Source organism: Phocoena sinus, chromosome X (genome assembly GCF_008692025.1).
Source record: "Phocoena sinus isolate mPhoSin1 chromosome X, mPhoSin1.pri, whole genome shotgun sequence".
Lineage (NCBI taxonomy): Eukaryota > Metazoa > Chordata > Mammalia > Artiodactyla > Phocoenidae > Phocoena > Phocoena sinus.
The window spans coordinates 87,009,796-87,023,988 of record NC_045784.1 but is presented as its reverse complement, the minus strand read 5'-3'; the positions used below and the strand labels follow the sequence as shown (position 1 = coordinate 87,023,988).

The 14,193-nt window shown below is 42.8% G+C and overlaps 1 protein-coding gene across 1 annotated transcript; it reads right to left on the bottom strand.

Moving 5' to 3' along the window:
• Positions 1 to 9,395: 9,395 nt before the first annotated feature.
• TCEAL6 (transcription elongation factor A like 6) lies at positions 9,396 to 9,948 on the bottom strand. The gene is given in 2 exon segments (XM_032620843.1): positions 9,396 to 9,425; positions 9,427 to 9,948. Coding segments are annotated over 2 exon segments (552 nt in total).
• Between the last annotated feature and the right edge of the window lie 4,245 nt (positions 9,949 to 14,193).

Genomic DNA, 14,193 nt, shown 5'->3' with positions numbered 1-14,193 from the left:
CTTTACCATGAGTCAGTAACTTACAGGTGCATTTCTTATTTTAGTAGACCAGCTTGGGCAAATCCCAGTCTTGCTGGAATTAACCCTCTAAAAACAATATGCCTTTTACCCTCCTCCTCACAGTGTAATAACAGCTGAATAGGGGTACCCTTTCTCACTGCAGGCACAACTCCCAGTGAGTACTGCTAACATGGCCCTCGCTTATTTGCTAGAAATCTCTCCATCTTCCGATTGGGGTTCAGTCTCCACCCTCCTCCACCCTGCTCTACATCCCAGGGAATCCGACCTGTATTGATTACATCAAAGGGCTCCCTTGTCCTTTGGGAGTAAGTGGTGGACAATGTGGTCAGGAACTTTACTTCCCAGCTTGTTCCCTGTAGTGTCACCAGATGCTGACAGTCTCTTCTCTAAAGTTTCCTGGGGGGTTGCCCTCTCCAAATAGGCTCTGTATCTCAAGCTTTCAGTAACCCCTCTTTCCCTTTGTCCCTCAGGCCTAGATAATCCTACCTTTACTAGCCATGGAGTATTGCACTACCCCTGTGGTTCTCCAGTACCCTTCCCACATCTTTGTATACTGTACTTTTTAAAAAAGTCTCAAATTTTCTAATGCAGATGGGCTCCCTCTTTCCTGTCATGAACTTCTCAGATACAGTAATAGATACTAGAAGTTACCCCAGAAATTGGGTTACTAATTTGAGGAGGGAAAAATAACCTCTTTGCACTGGGGGTTGGGAGAGTATGGGGCAGGTGTTAGGAGAGGTTCATTGGTACATGGCATGTAGTAGTATCACACTTACTCAGCACCACAGGTGGCATAGAATGAAGTACAGGTGGAATCCAAAGTTTGGGGAATCAAGCTGCTGTGTCATTTAAGCACTGTGTCAAAAATCATTATCCAAAAGGTTGTGGAGTTTTCCATGTTCATCTGATGGTCCTAAAGAATATGCATAGGAAAAAGGAAATTGAAAGCCATATAATACAACAGAAAACACATGTAGGGCGCCAGAAAGCCTGCATGGCATGTTTGAAGAAGTTCCTCATCTTGGGGATGGAAAAAAAGCTGAGGACCAAGCTCAGGTCCTCATACTGTCACTGAGTTCCACTGCCAATTAAATGCCCTACCTGCTATGGATTTTACAATAAGGTAAAAACACTAGTAGGGAAAGAGTGGAGCCCTGATATATGGGATAGGATATTTGTGCAGACATGCTCCAAGGCATTAAAAATCATTGGTGAGAGGGTCACGGACATCCTTGAAGATTTCTGTGGGCCTGTGCTCTGTAGGCTGGAGATTATGGTGGAGAATGCTGTGGTGGAATTGGGCTACTTGATCTTAGTGTGAATGAAGTGATCCCAGAGTGCTAGAGGTCAGGTGACAGTGCTTAATCATATGTGACAAGGTGAGTGCAACTACTACAATGAGCCACAGTGATAAAATGGTAATTAGAGGATGTTTGACCCACAGGGATCTGTGGTGATGGCTAATCAGAGCATTCTTAAAAATGAAATAATTGGGCAGCCTATAGGATGCTTCCTGACATATTGAGGCAGAAAAAAATTCTAGGTCTGCTGTTTCCTAATTCGAGTTGCTGTAGTGGGGTTTTTCAACTTCTCATCCAACTGAGGGGAAGGCAGATTACCTCTAAGGTAGGACCCGGCAGCCACTGGTGTATACTATGAATCTTACATGAAATCTTTTCCAGTGGAACCTGCAAACACTTTTCAGGGTGACTGTGCCCTAGGGACATAGAAATACCAAGACCTCCTGGGAGTTACTAGCTAAAGGCTCTGAACTGGTGCTAATCTCTAGACTGAGGGAGAGAGAGAGACAAAAGGACAGACAATACAGAAAAGATTGTGACAGTCTAATGGGATATGGTGGGGAAAAAAATCTAATGTATATACAACTGACCCTTGAAAAACATGGGTTTGAACTGCTTGGTCCACTTATATGCAGATTTTTTTCAAGAAATATACAAAAATATGTGTGTAGAACATTGTGTGCAATATTTATATTGAAGTAGATAGCCTATTCTTACATAGGCATAAGGTGACTGATATAAAATTAATAATGTGTTAGTTTTTTTACAACTCTGCTTTCAAAGAATTACATTACCATACAATATACTTCTTTCTGTCTCACAATTGGAGAAACTGTGTATCAGCCTATCATCATCACAGACAGGTGTTTTTCTTTAATGTAATAATGTTTCAGTGCTGTATTATGAATATGACTGTAATACTATATGCCATAAGAATTTTATAATGGTTCATTCATTAATGCCTAGGCTAGGCTACCATGAAGCAATGGTATTGATTACACTATGCTACTATAAAGCAATTATATTACTGCTTCTTTGTTATCAATGCATGAATCCTTATACCTGTAAATAAATATGAAGTTCTTTTTCACATGATCTTTTCATTTTTGAAGTCTAGTGTTAGTAATACATATAACAGCTACAGTGTTTTGCATCACATAAGACATTATTGATGTAAGCATTGACAGGCTATGTAAACAAACAATGTAAACTTACAGTATTGATAAATACAATACAGTACTGTACATATATTTTCTCTTCCTTATGATTTTCTTAATAACATTTTCTTTTCTCTAGCTTACTTTGTTGTAACCGTATATAACACATATAACACACAAAATATGTGTTAATCAACTCTTTATGTTATCAGTAAGGCTTCCATTCAACAGTAGACTATCAGTAGTTAAGTTTTGAGGGAGTCAAAAGATGTACATGGATTTTCAACTGTGTAGGGGGTCAGCACTAATAAACCCTGCATTGTTCAAGGGTCAAATGTATAATCAAAGTCTCAGAAGAAGAGGGGATGAAATACTATGAAGAAATAATGGAAGATTGACTTCTGGCATGGGAACACGAGGAGCCCCACTGACCTGATCCCCAGTGAAAGTAGTAAAAATCATTTTAAATAAAACGAAATCAGCCATTAAAGGCCTTTGGAAATGGTCCTAAGGACAAACAGCACACGAAGAAATATCTGCTCAAGAAAATCTACACAAATTCAGTAAGAAAGCTAAAAGCCTCTAATATTTGAACCAAGACTGCTTCCTCCCCACTTTCCAAGTTCAGTGAGCTGGATACTCCATTCCAGACTGCCGTAGCCAAAACACAGGGCTCCCTCTCCCCCACATCCCAGCTGTGTGAGACACTGTCAGGTAATAAATGTCTTATTTTAAGCCACTAAATTTAAAGTAATTTGTTACATAGTAATAGAAAACTAACACAGATATTGGCACTGAAAGTACCAAATACCTAAAAATGTGGAAGTGGCTTGGAAACTGGGCAGTGGGTGGAGGCTGGAAGAACTTTGAGGAACATTATTGCTTTGAACCACCTGTAAGTAAAAATATACACCTCATAGACCCTGCTAGCACAGGTCCAGAAGGATGTGAGGAGCATGTTATTGGAAACTGGAGGCATGAGATCCTCATATGCAGTAGCAGAATGATTAGTGAAATTATCTCCAACAGTTCACTGGAAAGCAGCACTTGTAAGTGATAAACTTGAACATTTAGCTGAAGGGATTTCCAAGCAAATTGCTGAGGTATGGCCTGGTTTCTTCTTACTATTTATATCAAAAAGTGGCAGGAGAGAGATAAATTGAGGGAATATCTGTTAAACAAAAAGAAAATAGGACTTGATGATTTGGGAAATTCCCATTCTATTCAAATGGCAAAATACACTAAAATTAAGAGATACCTTCTGAAAGAATGACACAGAGAAAAAGTTGAGTGTGTAACTAGTATAACCTTTTGCTGAAACCTCCAAAAGTTAAAAAAGTCAGAGTACTCAGTCACACAAAGCTTATTTTTCAGCAAAACCTGACAGCCTCTAAGAAGCTTAAGGGGTCTAGAGGTCAAAGAAGTCAATAATTTGAAGTATGGGAATGATTTAATGTACCACTACTGGCTTGGTGATGGAGTCACCATGTGGCAAGGAATATGCACATCCTTTAGGAGCCTAATGCATGCACACTCAGCCACCTCAGCTGGAGCCAAAGATAGAGAAAAATCTTCTCAGAGATAATTGTGTGTGTAGATTTTGTCCAGTGGAGTAAAACCCAGTGCAATTTATTCGAGAATAGCAAGGTTCTTAAGAAAATTATATCAATGGAAATATTGTCAGCTTGGAATGAAAGAGACAGAAGAGCACAAAATGAAAGCAGAATATCTGAACCCCCAAATTTTTCTGGTGGGAAGCAGCCTGATAAAGCTACTTAACTGGGAACACATGCTACTTTTAATTAAAAAGGAAGGATGAATCAGAGGACAGAACCAAGAGCTCAGAATAAAGAGCTAAGAGTCAAGAGTCTGGAGCCATAAGCACAGAGGGTGAAGCTAAGAGCCACAGAGGACTATTCTCAGGTCTTGAAATCTAACAATGGAAGTCCAGCACTTTTGGGATAGTGACTCCTTTTTATCTTCCGTTTTCCCCATTTTCATTTATAACTGTTATCCTGTGCCTCTCCCATCATTATATATGTTGGGAGTTTTGTGGGCAGAAAATTTGTGTCTTTAGTTTCATAGGTCCACAGAGGAGATGAATATCTTTAGGAACTGCACTTAATGAATTATGCCCAAGATTCTCATCCACATCTGGTTTAGATAATTTAGATGATGAGATTTTGACTTCTGAGCTAACACTGTAATGGGATGAGATTCTTGGGAACCTTGGGAGAAGGTGAATGTATTTTGCATTTGGGAAGGACATGAATCTTTGGGGATCAGAAGGCAGACTGTGGTAAGCATAATTTTAAGATGGCCTACCAAATTACCAGCCGATGGTGTATATATACCTTCTTCAAGTTATTCAGTCAAACACTAATCCATATATTTCTGTGAAGTCATCTTGTAGATGTAATTAGGGTCTCAAATCAGTTGGCCTTAACATAGGAAGATTATCTAGGTGAGCCTTACCTAATCATATCATCCGTTTAAATAAGGGGTCTAGAGTTAGAGACAGAAAAGTCAGAGATAAGAAGCATGAGAAAGAGTCAATGTGCTATTGCTGGCTTGAGAATAGAGTGAGTCTCATGGTAAAGAATGCAAGTAGCCTCTACAAACTGAAAACAGCCTGACCACCAGCAAAAAACTGTACGACCACAATCCTACAGCTGCAAGGAACTGAATTCTGAAAACAACATAAATGAACTTGGAAGCAGATTTTTTCCCCAGAGTTACTAGAAGAGAACTTGGTTTGGCTGACATCTTGATGTTAACCTTGTGACACCCTGAGCAGAGAAAACACAACCATGGTGTGCCAGACTTCTGACCTACAGATGTGTGAGCTAATAAATGAGTGATCTGTTAAGCAGCTAAGTGTGTGGTAATTTGTTGTGCAAGAGTAAATGATTATATCTTGAGACAAATATCTGTACCATCTGTGCCCTTTATGAGTGGCCATCTACAAACCTATTCCTCAGACTTCCTCATCATTAATTTTCCAATTTAATTCTCTCCAAGTCCCTGACCAATCTTTTAATCATTGCACATGAACCAGAGTAGATCCATACCTACCGCCACGATGTCTTCACACAAAAATTCTACCCACTGGTATCATTTCTCTTTCCCACTATTTTCTGAGTCATTCCTGAGTGGGGCTATAGTGCAGCAGACATCCATTTCCACCTACTGTCAACACACCAAGAAGATACATCCATGAACTGGACCACTGTTGTATCCTTCTTTTTCTAACTGGTCTTGAGGAACTCCCCATGAGACAATATATGTTTTGAGAGAGAGAGAATGAAATAACAGGAGTAGGTCTGTAATTTACTTGTGCCTTCTTTACTTACCCAGGCCCAGTCTTTTAAATCCATTTGCAATTAATGGTAGAAAGCTGGTGCTCACACCAAACTTTATTATTCAAAAGAGTATATAGAAACAAGTTCATAGTGGATGTCTCATTTGCGCAGAAAATTAAAACCTCATGATCAGATGTTAAGTCTTTACCAAGGACTGGTAGCAAGCTACAAGCAGTTTTCAAATGGAGACTAGTTGCCAACAGAAGAGGGCATGTTGTTTTCTCTAAAACACTAGGGTGTGTACTGTCATTTTACTACTGGGGCTTTCTAAGGCTTCATAGACTCTGTCTAGCAGGAATACAATACAATCGGGTCTGCAGAGTCATGAAGCTGAAGTGTCAGAGAAACTTGCCCTACAGCCTGGACCTACTGTAGATCTTTTTCTTGCTCTGGGCACCACTCAGAACTGGGAATCATAGGGAGTTCAAGCACAAAACCAACATGATATATGTTGTCTCTAAAACCCGAGTCCTTGATTCCCCCAGGCTAAGTGGAGAAAGACCATCTGCTGGTAGCTCAGCTGCTATTCCTCCAGGGAAGCCCCTCACCCCTGGCCTCCCACCCTGGCAGGCATGCTTCTGTTCTTTTCTGAGGCTATGCTCCTGTGGCAACACAGAGCCCTTCACTGGGCCCTTTTACAGCACAGATTCCACAGCTGTTTAGTTTCACTTTGCAGAACCTGTCTTCTGGGCTTAAGAAATTCCACTTTCTCCAGCCCAGGAGCTCTCCTTGGTGCTGCTGAGTGTATATTTCTTTAACTAATGACAGCTCTAGCTGTGACTTGCAGTAGTTCCTATCCAGGCCGTGAAGCCCATGGCTTGCGGATCATTTTGGAATTGTAAGTAACACCTGTTCGACAACTGAAGTTATTTTTCCAAGGTTATTTGTGTAGACAGAGGCTAAACTTGGAGAAAAAATTGAGTTCCTAAATTAGTCATTATTATTTACACTTTTAATAAGTACCTACTATTTGTCAGGTACTGTGCTGGGCACTAGGGATACAAGTATGAAATGGACTGGATATTCTTTGCAATGCAAAGAGTCCAGTGCCAAGCTTCTCAATTTTTTGAAAACCACAGCCCAGTCAGAAATATACTTTTCATCACAACTCATGGTGCACATACATACATACATAAGTGAAATACAAATTTCACAAAACAATATTCACCCTATCTTCAATTTGATATTTTATATTTGACTCTAATCAACTTTATTCTAGTTCATTAAAAAATTACAAGTCCTGACCCAGTGAATTAATTTCAAGACCTACTAATGCACGGGGGGAGGGGTAACTGCAGATTGACAAACATGGGTCTGTTTAATAATCTATGATGTGTATCTTATATGGGGCATATACTTATCCTTTCAGGCACATCCTTCATGTGAAGGTGGGAGTGGGAAGCCTAAAAAGAGTCTCCCTCTAAGCCAGTGATTCTCAAACTTCAATGTGCATAGGAATCAGCTGGGGATCTTGTTAAAATGAAGATTCCAACTCAGTAGGTCTGAGTAGGGCCTGGGACTCTGCATTTCTAATTAGCTCGCAGGTTATGCTGATGCACCTGGTGTATGCACCACATATTCACTCATAAAGATCTAAAAATCAAATATGTTGATGGGTCTGCTGAACTGCTAACGCAGGGCCTGACAAGAGTTTCCTGGGAGAGAATTCAACCTAGGAAGGAGAGACTGCAGGTGAGATATTAACCTGTGAGAATAGCACAGTTTCTACCATGCAGATATTTCCACCCTGGTCTAACCTGTAACATCTGAATTTGGTAAGAAGGATGCTTATGTATGCAAAAACACGCAAACCAACAAAATATACAAAAATGATCATTTTGCTTAAAAAGAGTCTGAAAGGTACTAGTCTCAAGTAGCACTAGGGGGATACTCACAGGTAACAGGGTAACCGTAACTCTAAAGTGAAGAGAGGGCTTTATCCACACTTCTATAGAGGTCAAGGGTAGGTGGGCAGTGACTCCAGAGAAATTGATATGGCTTTGGCACCTTACACCCTCCAGCTCATTACACAGTATCAGTAATGAGTACAGGACCCAGGAGAAGAGGCACAGTGCCCAGCAGACATGGCAGTATCCCGGAGAGAGTGGCACCTATCTCTCAGCTGCCTGAACTTGTTCCTGGGCACAAGTGAGACCTCACTCAGTTCTCCTCTAAGAGTCTGATTCCATCCACGTCCCTGCTAGTGCATGAGAGTGGTATGGGAGCCATTCTTTCCCCAGGTATCTGGTGGGGGCTAGGTCACAACACATCTCATATACTCAGTACCTCATTTGATCCACTTGGTAGTCCCATGAGGCAAATATTATACCCATTTTACAGATGACAACACTGACCCTTACAACAGTGTGTCTGTTATAACTGCCAAGTTGATTCCTCTAGCTCTGGGTGTCAGAGTTAATATCAGTTTTACCTATTATTGTACATTCTAACAACAGGAATATTGTGTCTTCATTGCTCTCAAAAACTCACTGAACAGTCCAATCACTTATCATGTATTGTTTTCTGGTCTTAGTTTTTTTTTTTTTTTTTTTTTTTTTCAGTAAATTGCTTTCTTTATTTTTGGCTCCGTTGGGTCTTCGTTGCTGCACGCAGGCTTTCTCTAGTTGCAGCGAACAGGGGTTACTCTTCTTTGCAGCATGCGGGCTTCTCATTGCAGTGGCTTCTCTTGTTGTGGAGCATGGGCTCTAGGCATGCAGGCTTCAGTAGTTGTGGCTCACAGGTTCTAGAGCACAGGCTCAGTAGTTGTGGCGCATGGGCTTTGTTGCTCCACGGCATGTGGGATCTTCCCAGACCAGGGATCGAACCTGTGTCCCCTGCATTGGCAGGTGGATTCTTAACTACTGTGCCACCAGGGAAGTCCCTTAGTTGTTTTTTAATGACTAACATAATGCATATCATTTAGGAAAAAGCAGAGATGAGTGAGCAAAGAAAAGAAAGATAAAGAATCACACATGGTTGGAGCCATAGGACGGTAAAGGACTCAGAGAAAGGACAGCAGTGCCCATTGACATGGTTCCAACTAGGAGAAGACATGGGGATGGGCACATCTGCAGAGGAATGGCATGGAGGTACCATCAGGTGACTGGACTTAATTCTGAGTGCAGGTGAGACTTATTTTTGGCTACCAAAGCAAGAAAAAAGCATCACTTAATTTTTAGATTTTTTTGTGCACAGATGCATTACACAAACATTTATACTTTTTCAAAAATGGTTTGATACTATATATTCGATTCTGAAAACTGTTTTTTCTTTATTGTTGTTTTACAGTGTACCATGAACATCTCCTCCATGCACGTGGGTGAAAATCCCCTACTGAAACACAGAGAGCACTGTAGTTGGATCAAAAGGCTGCTGGTAATGAGAGTGACACCTAAAGCAAAGAATCAGCTTAAGGTTAAAGTACATAGCCTGGCAAATGCCTGCCAGGGAAAGCAGGGTCAGCGATATTCTCACCAGAGGAGTCAGAATTGAAGGCCAAAGGCATTAAAGATATGGGATATCATGTAAGCGCCTCTGGCCCCTACCTCCGCCCCTCATTCCCCTGACACCCCGTTGGCCCCTTGGGGTGAATGGATCCTGTACATCTCTTTGCATCCAATGAAAACCACCCATTTTCTGTCTTTTCCTTAGCTCTTCCTGAGCCCTTGACATATCTGCACATTCTGTCATCATCTCCTCACTGCCCAGATGCCTTTCCTGTAAGTTGTTCTGATAGTCCTTGGGGGAATCGTCCGTCCCCCTGTCCATTTTTCTTTTTGCTTTCCGGGGCACATAGTCTTCAGCAGTGCGCTTTTCGGCAGCCCGCAGCTGACTCTCTGGCTTTGCCTGGGATTCCAGCTTGCCCTCACCGTGTGGTTTTCCCTCAGCTTCGGACTTGTCCTGCTTTTCTCTCTTCCTCTCATCTTCTGGTTGTCCCTGGTCTTCTGGCCGTCCCTCATTCTGGAGCTCTCCCTCATGTTCTGACTTCCCCTCCACTTCTGGCTTTTCTTCCTCATCTGACTTTCCTTGATTTTCAGGCTCTACTTCATTTTCTGGCTTTCCTTCGCTTTCCAGCTTTCCTTCATTTTCATTGCAGAGTTTTTCCATGTTGAGATGTCCCCTTGTTTTCCTGTCCTGGGGGATGGGAAGCGGTGGGGTTGGGGGAGAGAGACAAGAGTAAACAAGGGAGACTGAGGCCTTGGGGGTGGAATGCAGGTCCGGATAGTACTGGCATCTCACCCTTGTCAGCGTTCCCCTGACCCGGCCCAGCCTAGTGTGCCTTCTGGCCACCCTTTACCCCACCATTCCTCCTGCACTGAGAGCCAACCATTTCCCTGGCAGGCCCTGCCACCTTGTACCATCCTTCAGCGTGGCAGAAAGTGTGTATATTATATATGGGGGGGATGGGCAATGGGGCCCTCAAATTCTGCCCAAGCTGTGCCCTCCACACCCAGCCCCAGCTCTGTGCCTGTCCAGTGCCTCTCCCTCCTTCCGCTGACCTGCAGGGATTCTGGAAAGATTCCTCCTCCTTTTCTAGCCTTGCAGAGTGCTGGGAACGGACATGCAGACCTGTAGACAGACAGGAGACAGAGAGGGGCTGCACGGTCAGCAGATTGAGGTCCCTTTCCTGAATCAGGGCCCTCCTCATCCAACGGTTCCCCCCATCCTCCCCTGACCCCGCACCTCAGTCGCCAAATCTTTTTGTCAGGCCTCAGGACCAGACCAGGATGCTTTACAAACTGTTTGGGTCGTTGGGACCCCTCCCAGGCAGGCAACCCGCCCCGCCCCCACCCCTTTACGCGGAGATCAATATTTCCTCATAGGCTCAGAGTGTGAGAGGGGGGTTATTTCCAGAATTTGTCTACCTTTCACTGTCGCACTGCGGGGGCGCACTCCCCCACCCCCAATTTCAGGCTCCAAAATGGATGGAGGGCGCAGAGGAGGGGCGTCGAAGAGGCGGCAGGGCCCGTTGCAGGGTCCTCCCTCCCTCCCTGTCCACGCCACGCCCCGTGCCCATCCTCACCCATCTCGGGACCCCTTCCCCTCTCCCCGCTGCTCCCGGATCCTAGTCCCATCCGCTTCCTCCCCCACCCGGGCCGCCAGCAGCGCCCACCTTCACACTGACCTGCAGCGCCCGGGCCGGGCCTGCGCCTCCTCTGGCTCGCCTAAGCCTGCTCGCCCCTCGCCCCTCGCCCGCCACCCAGACAGCTCCGGGAGCTGGTTCCGCGCGGGCAACGCGAGCGACGGCGCCGGGACCAGATTGCAGGGTGCCCGGCCAGTCACGTGAGCGCCACGTCACCGGAGCTCGGTCTCCCCCCAGTCCCAGAGGGACCGGACAGCTGAGGACTGTGTGGGAGCAGGGCGGTTGGAGAAGTAGGAGTTACCGACAGAGCAGGAGGGGAGAGGCTTCCTGACTGCAGGTGCTTTACCTGGTGCCTCTCAGGTCCTCGCTCAGCATCCCTCTGAGATGCCCTTTATCCCCAGTTGTGACAGCCGATCACAGGGAGGGTACTCGACTTCTCCAAGAGCGCTCCACACGTAGCCCCACAGCCCACTTTCAAGACCAGCTCCGCCTGACTCCAGAGCGCTGGTGGTGGTGCCCGCCAGGAAGCTGCGCTGTCACCTTGAGTAGCAGCTATGTCCTGAGCCTCTGCTCTTCTCGGTCCATGTGTTCTCTCTCCCTGGCTGATCTCTGTTCATTTCCCTCTTAACACAGATGATTCCCAAATCTACATATCCAGGTTATTCCCTCCCCTGAGTCTCAGACCTTCTTTGTCAACAGTCTGTTGGACACCACCGCCTGAATATCCCTGCGGGACCTCAAAATCCATAACCCCAAACTGATTTTACCAAATTCCTTCTCGCCTTCTCTGTTCACTTCACTCCACACTGGATATTTGCACTCCAACGTTTAACCTATTCTCATCTAGAGAGAATATCAGACTGCTAAAAAGTTAAAAAAGAAAAAAAGGATGCATTAAAACATTTAAAAATATGGACCACAGGTGCACAGATGCATCGTGTAACCCATGTTTGTCCCTCTTCCTTCTCTTCCATTCCCTTTCTTTTTTTTTCCTCTTTCACGTTTGTGAAACCACCACCCAACCCAAGACTAGAAAACTGCCAATAATGTAGCTTCTACAGTGTTGTCACAGACACACACACAAACACACACAGGGTATACGTGTGTCTGAGTGTTCATATGTGTAACTATGGGACACCACTCTTTCTATTTTGATTTGCAAAATGCCACATCTTGTCTACACAATTATTAATTACATGTGTGACACAACCAATTCTGATTATATTTCTGATGCATGTGTTTCCTAATTTAGTAAAGCATTTATCTTCCTACAACATTTTGTTCCACCAAAATGTGTATTCTCATTAACACATTAACACCACATAACAAGTAATTTTATCCTCAAAGTTGAATTTATTAACTGAATTCACAATGCCATTAATAACAAGGCTACATGTTTCCCTTTCATCAGTAATACAAAAAATGCATTATTATTGTATTATTATTCCATTAATTTGATGAAAGTAATATCAAATCACTGTTGCTAGTAACTGATTTTCTTTGTAATCATCTGATGATGCTGATTTTAAACTATCATCAATAATTCTTTCCTAAGTTCTTTTGCTAACAGAGCCAACATATTAGGAGCTATCGCTCCTACCTTTGAACATGCACACAAAAACTTGGGATTCAAAATTTGAATAATTAAATTAGAAGAAAAATAATTTCTTCTAAATTAGAAGTTTTGTTCATAGAATGAGAAGTCAACACAACTTCTGCACCTGTATGTACTAAATTGACATATTCTTTTTAAAATAGCTACTACCTTCTGAAGTAGATGCAAATGTTTCTTTAGCAGGTTTGTAGATTTGGGTTTTCTTGAGGTCAATAGTATCACTACAGTCCCCTTTGTGCATAGTAAATGTCAGCAAACATTTTGTGGGAGTTAAATGTTTATCACCAAAGAAAACAGAATTCGTTACTTAATTTTTCATTCAATCTTGTTCAAAGATTGAAGAAACATTTCCAACAATAAAGTAAATATAGATGTAGATTTACACTGCATAATAAATCACAAAGCCACTGTACCAAGGATGTTCAAGCTAAATGGCAGCACAGCTCAGCTTTTACTTCCCTCACATATTTCTCATACATTTTCATGCATTTTAAATGTCCTTGGCATGGTCATGGCCCAACTAGCTAATCACATATAACCAGCAGAGGTAGCAGCATCAAATGCTTTTGTCACTACCACTCAAGACAAAAAGGGGCTCGCTCTCTAGCCGCTCCTGTGTGAGTTTACTTCATTTTAACAGTGAATACCCTGCATGTTGTCCTTGAAAGGGATGTGTTAATTATGTTGAATTAGAAAAGAGACTTTGCAAATGTGATTAAGTTAAGAATTTTGAGACAAGAAGAATATCCCAGATTATCCAGGTAGGCCTTAAATATGATCACAAGTGTCCTTATAAGAGGGAGATAGAGGGAGATTTTACTACAGAAGAAGGCAATGTGACAACTGAAGTAAGGTGCTAAATTGCTGGCTTCAAAGATGGAGTAAGGAGCCATGAGCCAAGGGATGCAAGGAATGCAGCTCTATAAACTAGAAAAGGCAAGAAAATGGATTCTCCTCTAGAGTCTCCAGAGGGAACATAGCCCTGACAATAAACTTGATCTTAGCCCAGTAAAACTGATTTTGAGCTTTTGACTTCCGCAGCTGTAAGATAATAAATGTGTATTGTTTTAAGCCTTCAAGTTTGTGGTTATTTTTTTACAGCAGCATTAGGAAACTAATACAAGTAAACAAGGTCTACTAAACCCATTCTGGCTTACTTTTGTAACAAGGAAGAACAACTCTTACTCTATCTTGAAACTATTTTAGTTCTTACCTTTGTATTCTGCTGTTAGTTGCCTTTGCTTAGTCATGCTAGCTCTGCATATAACCACATTAATCATTGAAGGAATTTTGCCTGCAGCTTGGGGTGTAGGTGATAGCTCCCTTTTGAAAAAACTCTACCTCCCCCCCCAGGTGATAAGGAAACAAAAACAAGAAAAACTAACGTTTGTCTTATCTAGTTCTGCAGGAACATCTTGACCAGACCTGATTAACTTCAATGGGAGTCAACCAACCAAGAACAAAGATGTTTCATAACTTCCCTCAGACCACTACCCATGCACAGCTGCTTAAGGCTATTCCTCACCACCTGACCTCACCTCCTCCTGCTTCTCCTTTTGCTAGCATAAAAGAAGCTTGAATTCTACCCCAAATTAACATGGTTCTTTAGGACATTAATCTGCCATCTTCTCAGTTTGCTGGCTTTCCGAATAAA